The sequence below is a fragment of the Halichoeres trimaculatus genome, unplaced genomic scaffold (assembly GCF_033239565.1).
Source record: "Halichoeres trimaculatus isolate MK-OKI-2021-1 unplaced genomic scaffold, fHalTri1.1 fHalTri1_scaffold_11, whole genome shotgun sequence".
In the NCBI taxonomy this organism is placed as follows: domain Eukaryota; kingdom Metazoa; phylum Chordata; class Actinopteri; order Labriformes; family Labridae; genus Halichoeres; species Halichoeres trimaculatus.
Window position 1 is genome coordinate 12,612,372 of NW_027437189.1, and position 16,540 is coordinate 12,628,911.

At 38.9% G+C, this 16,540-nt stretch overlaps 1 protein-coding gene across 1 annotated transcript in view; it reads right to left on the bottom strand.

Moving 5' to 3' along the window:
- Positions 1 to 520: 520 nt before the first annotated feature.
- Positions 521 to 16,540, bottom strand: part of LOC141799746 (acid-sensing ion channel 1-like) — a 63,984-nt gene continuing 47,964 nt past the window's right edge. The window contains exons 3-10 of the mRNA XM_074682091.1: positions 6,130 to 6,280; positions 5,071 to 5,198; positions 3,363 to 3,513; positions 3,191 to 3,247; positions 2,897 to 3,050; positions 2,209 to 2,300; positions 2,039 to 2,118; positions 521 to 1,339 (exon numbers count right to left, since the gene is read on the bottom strand). Of these exons, the coding sequence (XP_074538192.1) occupies positions 1,220 to 1,339; positions 2,039 to 2,118; positions 2,209 to 2,300; positions 2,897 to 3,050; positions 3,191 to 3,247; positions 3,363 to 3,513; positions 5,071 to 5,198; positions 6,130 to 6,280 (933 nt within the window). The 3' untranslated portion in view covers positions 521 to 1,219. The remainder of the gene's footprint in view (positions 1,340 to 2,038; positions 2,119 to 2,208; positions 2,301 to 2,896; positions 3,051 to 3,190; positions 3,248 to 3,362; positions 3,514 to 5,070; positions 5,199 to 6,129; positions 6,281 to 16,540) is intronic.

Genomic DNA, 16,540 nt, shown 5'->3' on the forward strand with positions numbered 1-16,540 from the left:
GTCCAACTTCTTTCAATCCAGCTCCACACACTTAAGGGTTTTATTGCAACAGCCAATGACAAGCAGCTTTTAGAGGCTATGGTTAGCTTATGTTAAACAGTTATTGCATGTGAAACAAATAACTGCCTTATAACGGATGCTTCAAAGTCTTGTTTCACACTTTTGTGTCTCTTCCTTGTCACTTTGTTACACCACTCAGTAGCATCCCTGCTATTTAGAATTGTACCCTAGTTGTGGCATTTACCACAGGGCACATTTTGACTTTTTATAGCAGGAATAACACCAGTGCAGCTAATAACATCAACTGGAGCTCTGTTTTATTATAGTGTCCCTGTCAGTGAGCAAGAGTTCAAAACACCACGACCTGCTGACAGAACTTCAGCCATTATTAATTAGTTTTCACTCCTGCCCTTTTTCTCACAGTTTCTAATTTTTTTTAGCTTGCTTTGATGTCAGATTTTTTTTTAATATCAACCTGCTTTGCACAATTCTACAAATGGAGATGATCTTTTTGGTGAATAACTGGCTCAGCTTGTGGACTCTTCAGGGCGCTGTCACCCTGCAAAGATGAGGTAGTACAGAACGTTGGCAAAATGCTCAGGTTTGAACAAGGGAAGACTGTAGTGATACAATTGCTTGACAAAATGAAAACTGACACATCAAGGCAAACAAGGTTAAGAGTAAAAGATAAAAATATTAAATTAAAGATAATGTGCAGGGCTCTCATGCAAATGTCCCAAAATAATACAGGAAATATCTTCTGCCAATTTTATACATTTAAATGAAATTTGGTAAAATAAATATACATAATGAAAATTTTGTTCAGACGTACTGATCTTAAACAGAACAACGCAGATGGGATATGAAACGCTGATCAACTGAACACAGACCTGACCTTAGTTCATGCCCTTGTTTACTGTATCTGTTACTATGTCTCAGAGCTGTTTCACAGATGACCATGCAGATATCCTGACACGTCTAAATGAATCACACCACAGTTGTCACTGGTTTCTGCTGCCCCGCTGACTGTAAGCGTGGCTTCTCCTGAACCTCAGCCACAGACTGAATTCACCTTGTTGTTCAAAAACACACCCACAGGCAAAGTCTGGGTTTTTTATCTGTTGCTTCTTCAAGTTTGAAAGTTCTGCAACGAACAAAGTCTACAAAACTCTTCAAAGACAAGAGGGTGTAGCAGCTCCTTCCTCACAGCTGCAGCGGTTCAGTGGAAGTTACTGACGTGACACTTGACGTCATCTAAGCTCAGGACGGTCCCCTGGTCGTTGCTGTTGTCATGCTGTTGCTGTCTGTCAGAGCAGCGACACAGCTTGTACTTTATGACCTGAGAGGACAAAACACAGCAGGACAACATAAACCACAATCTGCTATTTTCTGTAAATTTTACTTCCAACATTCTGGTCTAAATTATGTTTAGAAGCTGTTTCCACAGCGTACAATAACACATTTAGAGCTGGAAGAGAGGAGATACTGCCTGTATCTCTAAAGGGGAACATGATCTCACCAGAGAGTCTGCTTCAGGAAATAAAAAGGACATTTTAGTGCCATCTGTGTACATTTTCATTCTCTTCTTCTATTCTAGCCTGGTCAAACATGCATAGGGTGCAGAGAGATTAAGCTACTCTGTGTGATTAATTTGAAATCTATGTAGCGTTAACTTAGCCGGCCATGTTTACATAAAGAGCATGTGCATGACTATCTTTTTGCACAGCCTAAACAAAGTAAAGCAACACTCGGTGCATTGGCATTTTTAGAGTTTCCAGTTGTTAATGTTTTTCTCTCTTTGCTGTTCCAGGATAAATATTTAATGCCTAAGTTGAATTGTGCTGCCAGAATAGTTTTGCAAGTATCCCCGGTCTCTATATGCTTGTACCTACACAGTTTCCTACATTATACAGGATAATATGTAGATCCCCAAAGGCTGCCAACACCCAGGTTCCCTAAAACACAGAAGCCACGACCTCAGTGTACTCAGCTGTTCCTGAAGCTCTTAAACGTGTACCAACAGCAGGATTGATCTCACCTCATAAAGGTAATCAAACAGCTCCAGAATGGTGAGAATGCTTGCACCAATAAAAAGTCCCATCTGACCACCGATATCACCTGGAATAAGAACACAGAGACTGATAAAAACATTGTTTACTACAAAGACAAGAGAGATTTCTCATTTTAAAGGTCATAACAGGTTTTTACCTAATAGTCCGGCCACTTCGTAAGCCTTCTTTTGCTCAATTGTTTCATAGTTGAGAGCCTCAAAAAAGATGTCTAACACCAGGAGATTCTCCCTAAGGAGAAAGTCAGAAGAAACATCAAAACTCACTTTCAGTTTATAGTTGAGCTCTCCTTTAAATCACTCTGTTTTGCATTTAGTATCAGCATGATGACAGACTTATATGTTTTTTTAACCCAATAAAATGTAGTCATTTGCAGATAAAAGCACATATGTCTTTAAATCATGAGCTGGCATCAGCTGAAATGAAGGGAGTGAAGGCTTGATGTGTAAACAGTGGGTAAATTAATACAATAAAACACAGAGGTAATAAAATACAATTACATTTAGGTGTTATAAATAATTCCTGACACCGTCCATAAATTTAGGCGGGTAATAAACACTTTATTTGATGTTTACTCACAGTTTCATCCAAAGACTTAAAGTGAAGCTTAAATTGATTGTTGTTTCTGATTAATTTTGAGTGTGGTGCTTCTTCTTTTGATCATGGTTTCATGTTTGGAAATGTTATTTCTTTCTTATAGTTTTAGGAATTAAAAATCAAATTATTCCTGCCATTTGAAAAAAACAAAGCTGGAATAAATAGTTGCCCTTTGCTCAAACAAAATATGATGCATTATAAAACAAACTGGAATCACAGCTGATGCTCACTTAATGTACTGCTCTGATTTGTTGTATTTCTTTGCAAGATATTTAGCCGAGGCCTTGCTGGGGATCTTGACGAAGGACAGCTCTTTGCTATATCTGGTCATGTTGCACGGCGTCTCGCACACACAGAAGTCATTGTCCCGCTCCACCAGGAAGTCTGCAGTGAAGGGAAAAACAACAGAGCTCAGCGTGACCTTTGTACTGATCAGTGTGGCCGAGGCTTTAAGATGTCATGAGATGATGTGTGTATCAGTTCCTTAAATATTCAGACAAAACGTGCACAAGGCCTTTTCTCACCCAGAGCTGGGTCAGCACATTCTTTGTACAGCTCAGGAGTACAGTACGGTGCATCTCCTGCAGCCAGAGCAAAAAACATATTCACTGAACTTTGCTTTGCTTTCTGTCTTTGAAATAGAGCCTACAATTATCCTTTCTATTGAAGCATACCATTGATATAACAGTTTCCTACCTGGCATGTGCACCATGCGACAGTTGCAGTTGTCCACCAGGTAGCGTGTCTCACAGTCAATGCGACAGGCTGTGATGCTGTAACTATCGAAGAAGTCAGACTCCATGGCCGTCACCTTACAGTCTCCCCAGGGTGGAGGGAGGTAAATTAGCTGCAACACACACAGAGCATACACTGTCTGACATCAGTATCATATAAATGCAGCTTACACACTTAGAGAAAGTTAATAGACTTTTAGTTCATTTAAACTTCTATCATATTATAATACTTTTTGTCATTTTTACCCACAACAATCAAACTAACTTAAAAGGTGATCACTAAGATGTGGACATTTAATCTATGACACTGAAAAAAACTCTGAGACGAAGAAAACCATTCATACAAAGTAGAGAGGTAATCACGGGCGATCACACAAGTTATAACCATGAGTATAGTTCAAATAATTCTGACAGAAAAATTGTAAAAGAGAATCTGGTATGAATCATACTGCATGAAAATCTCATTAAACTTCACTTGATTGACTGTGCAGTGGAATAAACACTGAAGGGAGAAAAAGAGCCTTAGGGTGAGTGTTGTTGCAACATTTTTAACTCAGCTAGGTTGACACCTACAAATGCTACAGCAGACAAAAGTAATAAACTAATCAGACATAGCAGTCTGTGAGTTAAAGCAGATAACAGGTAACTCTGAAGAAGGTGATTTCAATCTGTCATAAAAGTTACAGACTGATATAGTCAGCCACGTGATCCCTATGAGATATAGACAGCAAAACACCCTCAAGCCAATCAGATTTCAGTTTTTGAAGTTGAATATGAAGACAGTCTACATGAGTCAGGTGCTGCTCAGGGTTTCTTCCTGTTGAAGGAAGTTTTTCCTTTGTTATTGCAAAACTCATGATGGTTGAAGATGAGAGTAGACTACTTTTCTAGTCTTGATGTTGAGTCTCAAAACTCATGATGGTTGAAGATGAGAGTAGACTACTTTTCTAGTCTTGATGTTGAGTCTCTGTAAGTGAAATAACATTTGAAGATCTAGGCCCTTTAATGTTTTTGGAGAGTGTTTTGAGGTAACATTTGTTGTGAATTGACGCTTTATAAATACTATGTTGCAACTGCCTCTTAGATCTAATAACACACCAACTACGTCCCAGGTTGTGCCTAAAGTTGCTACTTCTGCATATACACTCACTATTGAGAGTGCACAAGTGCATTGACACTGACTGTATTGAAGAAAGCAGTTCACTTTGTTTTCTCAACTGACACACTCAAAATGGTAAAAAAAAATTAATGTGGAACACAGGACACTGCTCACACTCAATGGGCACCATCTTGGCTTTGTATTGGAGGGAGAAATGGATCAAATGATGGATAACAGTTTTAATTATTAATATGAGAACACCTGTGAACGATTGTGAACTGTGGTTGTCATATTCGCTACGTAAGAAGCAGCAGTGTTTGATTTAAGACAACACTATTCTGTAAATATTTGGGCACTGCTCTAATAAAAACATAGTGTAGTGTTCCCCATGTCAGTGTACTAAATGAAGTATCCTTATTGAGACACAGCACTGGTGATGCAGACTGAGATCCTAAATTATTAGTAGTTACTGTAAGCTTTTCACAAACTATCAACAAACTGGTGTTGCAATTTATTTATTTATTTATTTATATTTATTTGTACATTTAAGTTTAAGAGAGAAAAGTTTTACCCTCTGTTCCTGGCAGGAAACAAAAGTCTGAAACCCAGGTGCCACTCCAAACCCGAGCTGGTCGATGAAGGACGGCTCATCCTGACTGTGGATCTGAACTTTGACCCCAGCTTCAAAAGATGTTTCATCTGCAGAAGACAAATTAGCATATGTCGAGTATAACACAATGAAAAAGTGTCTGTCAAACAAATACCAAGCTGAAAGGCACTGTGAGGACTATCAGCAATTTGTGGGGTTTTCCTGGATAAAGATTCTGTTTCCCATGAGCCCACTGTTGTAAGGACATGACACCTGTCGAGACCAATTTGGTCAAGACTTGCATTTGTTTTGGAAGCAAATGAATGAAGAGCAAATCTTCTTTTAAACATAAATTTTCATTGTTCAAGACAACTTTTTACTAGGTGCAAAGAAACAAGGTAATAGTTAGATGGCGCTTCTGTTTGAAGTGTGACAACAAGCGAACTTTGTAAACCCAGCTTGCCCCATGGTTTAGTGATCAGAAGGTGAGCAGACTGTTTAGTGTTACTCAGCTCAGTGCTGTAAGACATGTCTGTAAAATGTAACGTTGGAGAATCCTGATTATGTCCTACCAGTGCTCATCTACCAACTCCAACCCCACCAAGCAGAGCTAACGTAACCTCACTCTTCATTTTATTGATAGACTCTTAAGTTTGTGCAGACCACTGCAGAATAACTGCTGCATGTGGTTTTGGAATACACATTTTCACAATCAGATTAACCTGTGTTTAGACTGTTACCACAAAATTAAACTAAAGAGTAATTTTCTTCAAGTTGAGGCCAAAGCTTGTTTCTCATTTCAAGTTCTGGCCTTCAGGTTAGACCATGGATACTGAGAAATAGCATTTAGGAATAACCAATTTTTGTGCTGATAATCTAATTTTAAACCATGAATTACGAACATGCATATAAAAATGAGAATATTTCAAGATCACTTATGAAGTCCTTACAGGATCTTTTACACACTTAAACTCACCACACAACAACACACACACTCTGGTTTACAGAGTGACAAACAATCAGAGATGACTGATGACTCACCTGTTTCCCCCCAGACAGGCAGGTATTCATCCTGCTGTATGTCTAACATGAGCTCCAGGCCATTACCCATCCCCCCCTTGGTGGTGATGAGAGGTGGGCGTCCATCATCGGCAGCGTTAAAGGTGTAACACTTCCCATAACGAGTGAAAACCTGGAATACACAAGAGGGAGTGCAAAGGGTTCTTACCAGTGTGTTCCACAGGGGGTCAGTGTTTGATTCAGTTTCTGAAATGTGTGAGAATGCGTGTGAGTATGTGTGGATATGAGAGGGGTAGTACGAGAGGAAGGAGAAGTGTGACCGAAAGAGAAAACGGGGGAAACAAGAAGAGGGAAACGAAGTCTTCTCATGGGTTTTTGTGTTACACAATCGACCCAGTAAGGCGACTGAGACTGACACACTGGTGATTTAACATCCCCTCTCATGCTCTTTATGCCAGTCATAATAGACTTGATGTTACCATGGAGACCAAGCATCCCAGCCGAGAAGAATGTGGCCTTAATTTCTAAGAAGAGCCCAGACGCAGATGTTAAGAATGAAGCTGTGCGGGAAGTCAGCGGAGGCACAAATGACATGATGAGATAGCAGTGAGCGTCTGACTATACCTAGTCAAAAACATCTCAGTGTGTAGCTTATTTATTTTCAGAGTTCATCCTGCATTAGAGTGCTTGAGTCACAACTGTTGGAGGAAGAAAGAGTGAGAGAGCAAGGAGGAACAAGGATGCAATTAAAGGAGACAGAGAGAGAGTGTAGCTGCTAGTGCTCGGAGCGGGCTATTGTTCAGCGTTATGGCACAGAATGACATATCTATGATTAGAAAGAACAAACCAACCAAGTAATTGTTGAGAAAGAGTTTGGGTCCTGCCAAGGGCGGTTTAAAGATTTCGGCCATCTATCAAGAGACTGCTGGATGTAAAAGCAAACATCAATCAGAGCCGCAGAAAACATTCAGCGCTATCGAGAAAGGCAAATAAAAGGCACGACAGGCCACTAAAATATATGCGCTAACAGCCAGACTCAAGCTAACAAACAAGAGTTAATGTGTCTGTGGAAAGAGATGTTTGTTTCAGGCGTACCTGGGAAGTCAGAAAGTTCACCAGAACTGTTTGTCAGGGAGTGAAGTAGCTTTTGGAAGTTCAGGAAAACAACACACACCCAAAGGAGCTATGGTTTGAACTCCATCAGTCCCATAGCTGCCTCTAACAACTTATGCAATTGGTGCTGACATATTTATTGACTGTTAAAATAAGTCATGATTGATCTATTTGGTAACTTTTTCTTTTAGTGATTTCTGGAAACATCAGCCACTAGATGGAGTCAAACATACTTGTGTCATCATTACAGATTTATGAAATAAAACCTCACCTGTCCTTCAACTGTCTCAGATGATAAGAGGTCAGTTTTCTGCAGTGTTATGTGCTGCATAACATCTGAAAACTCTGCTTCTTCTCCATTGGGGGGCGATATGGTGAAAAGATGTCAGGATTTTTGTTTTAATGCCTTTTATGAAATAGAGGACAGTGGACAGAGTGGGAAACAAGGCCAGAGTGAGGAGTGACATGCAGGAAAGAGGCCACAGGCAGGATTTGAACCCAGAGGATTTTTTAATGGCAGGATCAGGATCTGGATTTATTATGTTTGTTTTATGATGTTTTCAAAACTATTTTCACCTGAAAAAAGATTAGTCACAAATAATCTAAATATATACATATTTTTCCTTTTCTGCACCATTTTATTACTTTGCAGCCACAACCCAGGTGCATCCCCAGAACTACTCTGCTTCGTCACAGGACCAGATCTGCTAGGTTGCTTTTCAACTCAATGTGTCAACTCTTGCTGGATTTGCTCTGTTATGGTCCAGCTCTGTCTCTGCTCCAACAGGTCGCAGCTCTTTGCATCAGATACATCCATCCATTTTCTTAACCGCTTATCCTGTTCAGGGTTGCGGGTGGCTGGAGCCTATCCCAGCTGTCATTGGGCGAGAGGCGGGGTACACCCTGGACTGGTCGCCAGTCAATCACAGGGCTGACTCAGAGACAGACAACCATTCACCCACACACTCACACCAAGGGACAATTTAGAGTGCTCAATTAACCTGGTGAGCATGTTTTTGGACTGTGGGAGAAAGCCAGAGTACCCAGAGAGAACCCAGGCATGCATGGGGAGAACATGCAAACTCCACACAGAAAAGCCCAGCGGCCAAGCTTGGAACCGAACAGGTGATCTCTTGCTGTGAGGCTGCCGCACTACCCGTTGCACCACCGTGCAGCCTCGCATCAGATACACAAGCCTCTTAATTTTACCAGATACTTAAGCTGTGACACAACAATTAACAGAAAGTTGATCAACCAGGACAGGAAGTTGTACACGGAAACCACCTAAAAATGCCAAATGACTTTCCAAAAAAAAGTACTTAACTTGGCTATAACAACAAACTGATAGCACAGCCAGGCTAGGAATCAACAGGTCTGAGGTTTCACAACCCACAGGAATGATGAATTCCTTTTAGCACACGACTAATATGAACCACATTCGCCTGACAAGACCTGAAGATCATCTTATTTCAAGGTATTTAAAGACAAATGATGCCTGAATTGCTGAAAAAATATGTGCCATTAGGGTCAGCAAAAAAAAACTTTTCAAGATTCTTGAAATATGGATAATGTCTGTATACAAGAAACTAATAAGCAACATATTTTTTTACCACTTTTGCAGATTTTTAAGCTATTCTGGCATAATTTTGTCTTTTGATATCTTGAAACAAGACATTTTTCTGGACTTGTCCCTTGCGATAGAGCCTGTTGGTGAAAGACAAAGGGAGATGTGATGGAGGGTAGACATCTAAAACACCAAACCTGGCTCTGATGAGTTGAAGTGACTAGTGGGGAGGAAGGTCTAAAAAATCTATGCTGAAACAGAAAACTGATAGAGAAGAAAGGAGAACAAATGAAAAGTTTAGCAGCAGCAGCATGATTGGTTGATGGAGCCTGTGGGAAAACCTGTTTGGTGAATACTTAAAGAGAATAACAGGGAGAGATAGAGGGATAGAAACTGATGAATGAATACAAAAACTTACACAGATCTTCGTTTCACAGAATCCTTGAGGGACCGTGAAATTCTTCAAAAGCTTTAAAGTAATCCATTTCTAGATGTTGTGATATTTCAGGTCATGCCATACAGAACACACTCAGCAGCTAGAAACCATCCGGTAAACACAACATAAGCTGTCATCAAACTTTCATGGACCCAGCTGCAGGTTGACTTCACTAAACATTCACTCCCACTGGGTAACCTCTAGTTTGACATCTGTAAAACCTGATCCTGCTGACTCTGAGGCTCTGCCCACACATAACAGCATGAATGTGAAAGATAAGACACTGGCAGCTCTAACTGTCCTCCATTAATAAATCAACTATGACATTAACTTTACATCCAGTGATGTTCTCGAGGATCTTGATCAATAAACAGGAGTGAGATGATGTCAGGTGACTTCAGCTTTGTTCCTCCTGTTGAATAGTTGATAATGAGTCAGAGGTGGTAAGAATAAACACATACATTTATAATGCAGAAAGTTGCTCTGCTTTTTATGCTGAATGAATAAGTTATGATGAACATATGGAAAAAAAGCTCTCTGCAGCAGAAATCATATGGAACATGAAAAATATACGTGTAGAGACGAATGGGAAAGTAACACAGGAGTAGAGGCATCTGCACACTTAAAATGCTTCTCTCCCTCCTCTGTGGTACAATAAAACACGAAGCACTTTCTTTCCCCTGTAGGATTTGATACAGAACTCCAGGCTGAGGTTTTAACAGGCTATGAGAGTCCTGTGATCAATAGAAATGTCACTCACACACAATTTTTCAAGTATTGAAAAGCACTCACCAGAGCTCAGCTGTAATTAATCATTATGCACATAATTATTCATGTTTGTTTTAAGAGCGACTTTAGTCTTCCAAGGAATCCTTCAATCACAAATCCATGCACTCCCCGATCCATTTAGCAAAGTCTTCAGTCTTGTAACCTGAGAGCTGCTTAAAGACGCCTCAGCAGGTGAAGTTCAATCCATTAGTGCTCTGTTGTTTTATCAGAATATTTTCTAAGGCTCTGAAGCCATCTCGTTTAAGTGCACACACTTTGATTTAAACAGATATCTTTGAGCAATGCTATTAAAATGAAACAGCTCGCAAAGACAGAGACTGGAACTAAAATATTCTCATATTTAGCAGCCTGGTGTTGTTTGTGTAGTGAGGACTAATCTGACAATGATTTCAGTTGACCCAGAAAAATATTCTTGGCCTTCACACATGAAGGAACTTAGTGAAAATAAACAGAGTTCATTTAAACAGAGTTAACATTTTCTGACCAGGCGAGCAGCTCTGCGAGGCTGAGCTTTGATAAAATAGTGCTTCAGCAAAATGCTAACAGGTCCACCAGTATGGCATAGAGATGGCGAGGAATAATGTAAAATGCATATGAATGATTGTTTTGGTGCTGAATTTATTGAAGACTGCTGGATGAAGGAATATTTTGTGCCAAATTGACCTTTATCTGCAACTGCACGAGAGAAACCCAAGACAAGATCCTCCACAGAGCCCTCATGCCTCTTCTAAAAAAAAATAAACAATCAGATCCTCCTTCTGTGCCTTAAAGGTATGTAAATGTAAAAGTATTGAGACACACTTCCTTTACATTTGGGAATGTCTCAAGATTTCTACATTTTGGAGTAACATAGCGCAGGGACTGAAGGAAACTTTCTCAGTGAAGGTTTTCAAAGAACCAGGACTTTTTAACACTGAACACTGTCTCTGAGTCAAACTGATTTTAAGCTCTTGTCTTGGGCTGGAAAGTGTTTCCTACAAAGGTGGATGAGTGACAACCTACAACAGCTACATAGCGACACCATGAACGTACAAAAATTTTCCATTAGAAAGTTAAACTGCAAGAATGAGGGGAAACGATTTTTTTATTTTATTTTTTAAAAAGAGCAGCTTAACTAAAACATCTGCCCTTATCCCTCATGATAATAATAATAGTTATAACAAAAATGGTAGTAATAATAATAATAATAATAATAATAATAATAATAATAATAATAATAACAACAACAATAATAATGATGATAATAATAATAATAATAATAATAATAATAATAATAACAACAATAATAATAATAATAATAATAATAATAATAATAATAATTATTATTATTATTATTATTATTATTTTTATTTTATTTAATTTTTTTTTTATAGATCAAATCTTTGTAGGTCTGTAGTCACTCTGTGTGGATTATTTACATGAGTGAGTGTGTGTGTGTATTTGCTTGTATCACTGGTATGAACGTGTGCATGTTTACTTGTGTGATATGGGCTATTAGAATGTTGGATCAGACAGTTGGAGGCAACTTTTTGTGTGGAAAAACTCCATGAGTGGCATTTTATGGTACAGAAACCACTTTAAATGCTTTATTGGACTTTGTTGTTTTTTTATTTTATCAGGACTTTTGTTTCTATCTATACTTTGTATCTTTTATTATTGTTATAAACACTGCTCTGACCTGTCAAGGCCTACAGATGAAAATTAGCATCACTCTGGCATAACAACATGGATGCTGTGCTGTAATGTTCATTAATGTGCATGGTCCCTTTAAGTAAATAAACAAATAAATGATTAAGAAATGAAATACAAATTAATACTACTTTTTACTACTATTTTTATATTGGTTTTTAGGGTGTCTATTGCTGAAATCATTGTCATAAATACCCGGTATGTATTATTTTGTTTCTGGTTTAATAAATACTATAAATATAACCTTTCATTTTCTTATTTGCTTTTGATTAACCTAACTCAAATGGTGAAAAAATGTCTATTTTTAAATTCCGTTTATTTTCGTCCTATGTATATCGGATAATGTTACAAATAATTTTTCTTCCCTTGTTTTTGTTTCATTTGTTGAAATTTAAAAAGTCAATAAAAATGTATATAAATAATAATAATAATAATAATAATTTGGAATGTATTAACAAAAAAAAAAAGGAAAAGAAATACTGGGATTCAGGTTTGGCTCAGTTGATAAAGCAGGTTCCCCATGTATGGAGGAGCTGCAATCCTCCATGTACTGGACCTGGGATTGATTCGCAGTCCCAGTTGCATTCTCACACCAGATTTCCTTTCGCTCACAGCCTGTCCTTTCCAAATTAAAGTCAAAAAGCTCCAAAATGGTCTTTATAGAGCGTAATTAGAGAAGTAATTTTCTGTATTTTTTCATCAATGTCACTTCCTGTTGTCCCTGGGGCCATGACTACCCCTCTTTACCATAATAAGTTTACACTATCTGTTAAGACAAAGAGTGAGTGCTAGCATAAATTTATGAGTGTTTTGAAGGTGACTGATAAAAGCCTTCATGCTTTGTGACGGCTGATCTTGGAGTGTAATCACTTGTGTTCTCAGCACAGAAGGTTAAAATAATTACAGGCTTAAAGCATCAAAGCCAGAACGTCTCCCCCTCGTCTGTTCAGTTCTGAATGAATAGCTGACTCACTACGTTAATAACCAGCCTTGCATGGAGCAGAGAGCCAGTCCAGAGAGAAAATAAACTATCGGCAGGGGATTGAAAGCCGGAGGCACAGTGCAGTTTGAGTTTGTGTGTGTGTGTTTGTGTGTGTGTGTGTGTGTGTGTGTGTGTGTGTGTAATGATGATGCCTTGAACGGGGAGTCAGCCCCTGACTCACTGGACATCAAGATTAAGAAGTCAAGACAAGAGAAAAACAGGAATAGGTAGAAGTGAACTGCAGCGAGAGAGGACACAGGAGAGATTCATACAAATCCTTCTTCTGCGTAAGCAAGAATTTAAATTATTTTGCTCACCTCAAACGTTTCTCTTTCACTACCATGAATTTGATTTTTTCCTCTTTTTTTTGTTTTGTAAAAAATCTAAAACACATTGATTTTTTTTTTTTGAAAAATTTCTGTAACCATCTTTGGCTTTAGCCATTCATTTGACCTTGAGGATATAGACATACAAGTCTGTAAGAATGAAGTGTTGTGCAGCAGTGCAGGGGAGTGACATCAGTATGCTAACATTTTGAAGTTTAGCAAGCTCAAACCACTGGAAGACCTGCAGTTTTTAGCAATCCTGCGCTCTATTCTAGAGATTAGAGATTGGCCAAAATAAAAGTGTCAGTCCGACCTTGTTTCACCTTTTCTTAAATATAGGTGTCCCCCCCCCCCCCCCCCCCCCCCCCCCCCCCCCCGCCCCCCGCAGTGAAAATCTAAACCTACAGTAGGTCAAATATTGTCTATTTTAATCTTTTTGGAGGGCTGTAAATTGTGGAGAGGCTCAGCTCCTGTATTTTCTCCAAAGGTCAAAGTCAGAATAATGAGTGGGAATTGATCATGCAAATCAAGACCATGATGTCCACTGCATTGACTGCTGGATGGCACCTTCAAGCAATGCAGGCTGTAGGCCAGTGCTGTGTAATGATCACCTAATCAGTCCGGACGTCCAGTCTGCTGAACGTTATTGAAAAATAGAGGGGAAAACTGCTTACAGGAGCTGTTAGCCCAACATTTTCAGTGTATGTGTCAGAAATTAGCTCAAAGTTAAAATTCAATGTTTCTCTGAAACTTTTATCAGTCACTTGACTGATTTACCTGGTGCTTTATAGATGAGAGATCACAAAACCTCCTTCACTGAAGGGAATTTTCAGCTTTCAGATGTGGGATTTTGAGCTTCTTGCTCCCACACAATGAAAACATTCCTCCGTCCTACATCTCTTTCCTTCCTGCTCTGTACCTTTCTACCCCCCTCCCCTGTGTCTCTTAAACTGTGATGTTCCTTCCCCTGTGGACTCCTCTTCATCTCCTGCTGCACTTCCCCACCCACCCCAGCTTCACTTGATGAATATTTCACAGGCCAGTAGAGACAGACCTCCTCCTCTCTCATCCCCTCTCATTCTATTCCCAGAAAGCGTCCATGCTCTCAGTACCTATCACCTTCAGAGACGATAGCGTCAGAGCGCCGGGTGAGGAGCACCTCAGGAGACCTGAGAAGGGTAGGGAGAGCATATCACATGAAGAAAAATGGAGGTGTGTAGTCATATAAGTTACAAATGCCTCAAAGTGATGCCTTGTTATAAAAATCGAGACCATGTTGACCTTTTCAGAACAAAAGGAAAAACTGCAGAAAAGACTGAATCAGGCAGCTCTTATAAAAACTTAGGTATCCAATACCAGTCAGAAATTCTGAAATTTGTGGATTTTACTTTTTTCCTCCAACAGACAATTAAATCTTTCAGGATTTAACCTCGATGAGAACTTTGCAGTCCATAGAAGATAAACATATCTGCCAATAATGTTCATTTTTTTGTTTAAAATGTACAAAATGTATGTAATGTGTGGCAAGGACATTTTACTCTCCACAGACTAAGAATAAAGAATTGATAAGAACTGGAGTCAGAACTTAAATCTGAACTCTTGAAGCTTAAATGGTACCGACTTCAGTGTTATAATACAAGAACATAACATCCAGAGATGAAGAGTGTATTTATAGCCTGTGCTGATAAATTATAACCCTCTTCAATTGTGGAGGAAGAATCAAATATTTCACCAAAGTGCAAGTAGCCATAAAAATTTTAAAAAGCTCCATTACAAGTCAAAATCCTTCCTACAAAATCCCACTTTAGTTCAAGTACAGACATATTAACATTTAAATTTGGTTTCAAGTGTCAGGAGAAATCGCAGAAGAGACTGTTCTAACATTCCTTTCCATATTTCATAACAAGATTTTAACACACATGCCCAAAATGACCTGAATGTTGAAACTCATGACTTTACAAAGATTGTTTTGCTGTTAAATTTTGATCACAAAAGAATTAAAGGGGCAGGCATGTAAGATGACTCAGCTTCAGCCTCCTGTGTCCCTCAGAACCAGATGTTATCTAGTTTTTTACCTGTGCACTTGTGTTAAATGTGTTAAATGTTGGGTTTAGGTAATAAGCCAGGGTGGTTAGGGTTTAGGGTTCCATTTTTAAACACTCATGACTTTCCAAAAAGTGTTTCATCGCTCAAAAGCTAAGGGAGCCTACTTGTCAGTTGATCACTGATGATGATGATTTGATAGAGGAGAAGAAAAATGCAAACCCTTGTCAAATAAATCTGTAAGCTTTGTCTTTTACTGTGCTTTTTGTGAGATAATGATATTCAGACCTCTTTGGGGCTGATGTCAAGTTGGAACTGCATATTTGGTTGAGCCGCTAATTTATGCATCTGAAGACTCATGTGCTCCAGAAAATCAGACACTTTTTGTTTTAGCACAGGCTAACGCAGCCAGGGATGACTGGCTTAATCTCAAACAGTATATTGTTCTTTCTGAGTAATCATATGCAAAATCTTGCTGCAGACTTCAAAAGTTTATTAACTTGCGTTCTTAACCAGCCATGTCGAGATAGCAAAAGCAACAAGATTACACACTTCAAATCAAACTGTCAACAAAAGCCCAGCACATTTATTCAGTTAGTGATTTTACCTCCTCATGTTGACAGTGTGACAACATCATTTCAAGAACACAATACCTTGTTTTCTTGGCTAATGCCTGAAAATATCACTTTGTGTCAGGGCTTTGTCTCATGCCATTGGAATTTTATTTTGTATTAGCACCTGCTCACTGTACACTATTCCTAACTGAATCTTAATTGGCTAGAAGAAGAGCAGCTGCAAGTACTGATCAATTAATTAATATGGAAAAGAAGGAAAATACAAAAGTCAACATTGTCAAAAAGGGAGATCTTTTGAAAGGTTGTTTTCATATCAGTTAGATAAGTGAGGCATACTTGAACCATACTTAGATACAGAGAGACCTTTGAAGAAAACAAGAAGAGATTCACAGCCAAACAAAACAAAACAGTGGCTGATAAACAGAGGCAGCAGAGCCTGTAGGACACTATAAGTCTCTGAGACAACTAATTGTTCCTTTAATGCAAACCTTTGTGTCTATAGTGGTGGAATTGTAGCTGCACAGTGAGGAAACCATTCCTCGAAGAAAGAGTCTCTGTAATTTCTACAGCCTTTGTCTGCAATAAATGAAGAGAGAGGGACATTTTTTTTTGTTGAAAGGCCGTGTTAAATAACTGCTGAAAAATTATACTTTCAGTGAAGATGCGTCTCAGTGAAAAATGGAAATGGTCTCTTGAATTCAGATGGGAGACATAAATGTCTTAGATTTGTCAGTTCATATTCAATCAGAGCTGGTCAATGTGCTGGAGAGGCTTTGGCAGTCGTCTGGCTCCTTCCTATCCTCCCCCAAATGAGCAGAAGTAGAGTGAGTAAGGTGGTTAATGGCTGCTTGGAGGACTAAGACATTCACTACCAGTAGAGTGGTGCAGTTCATTCAGCACATTTTTATAATATAA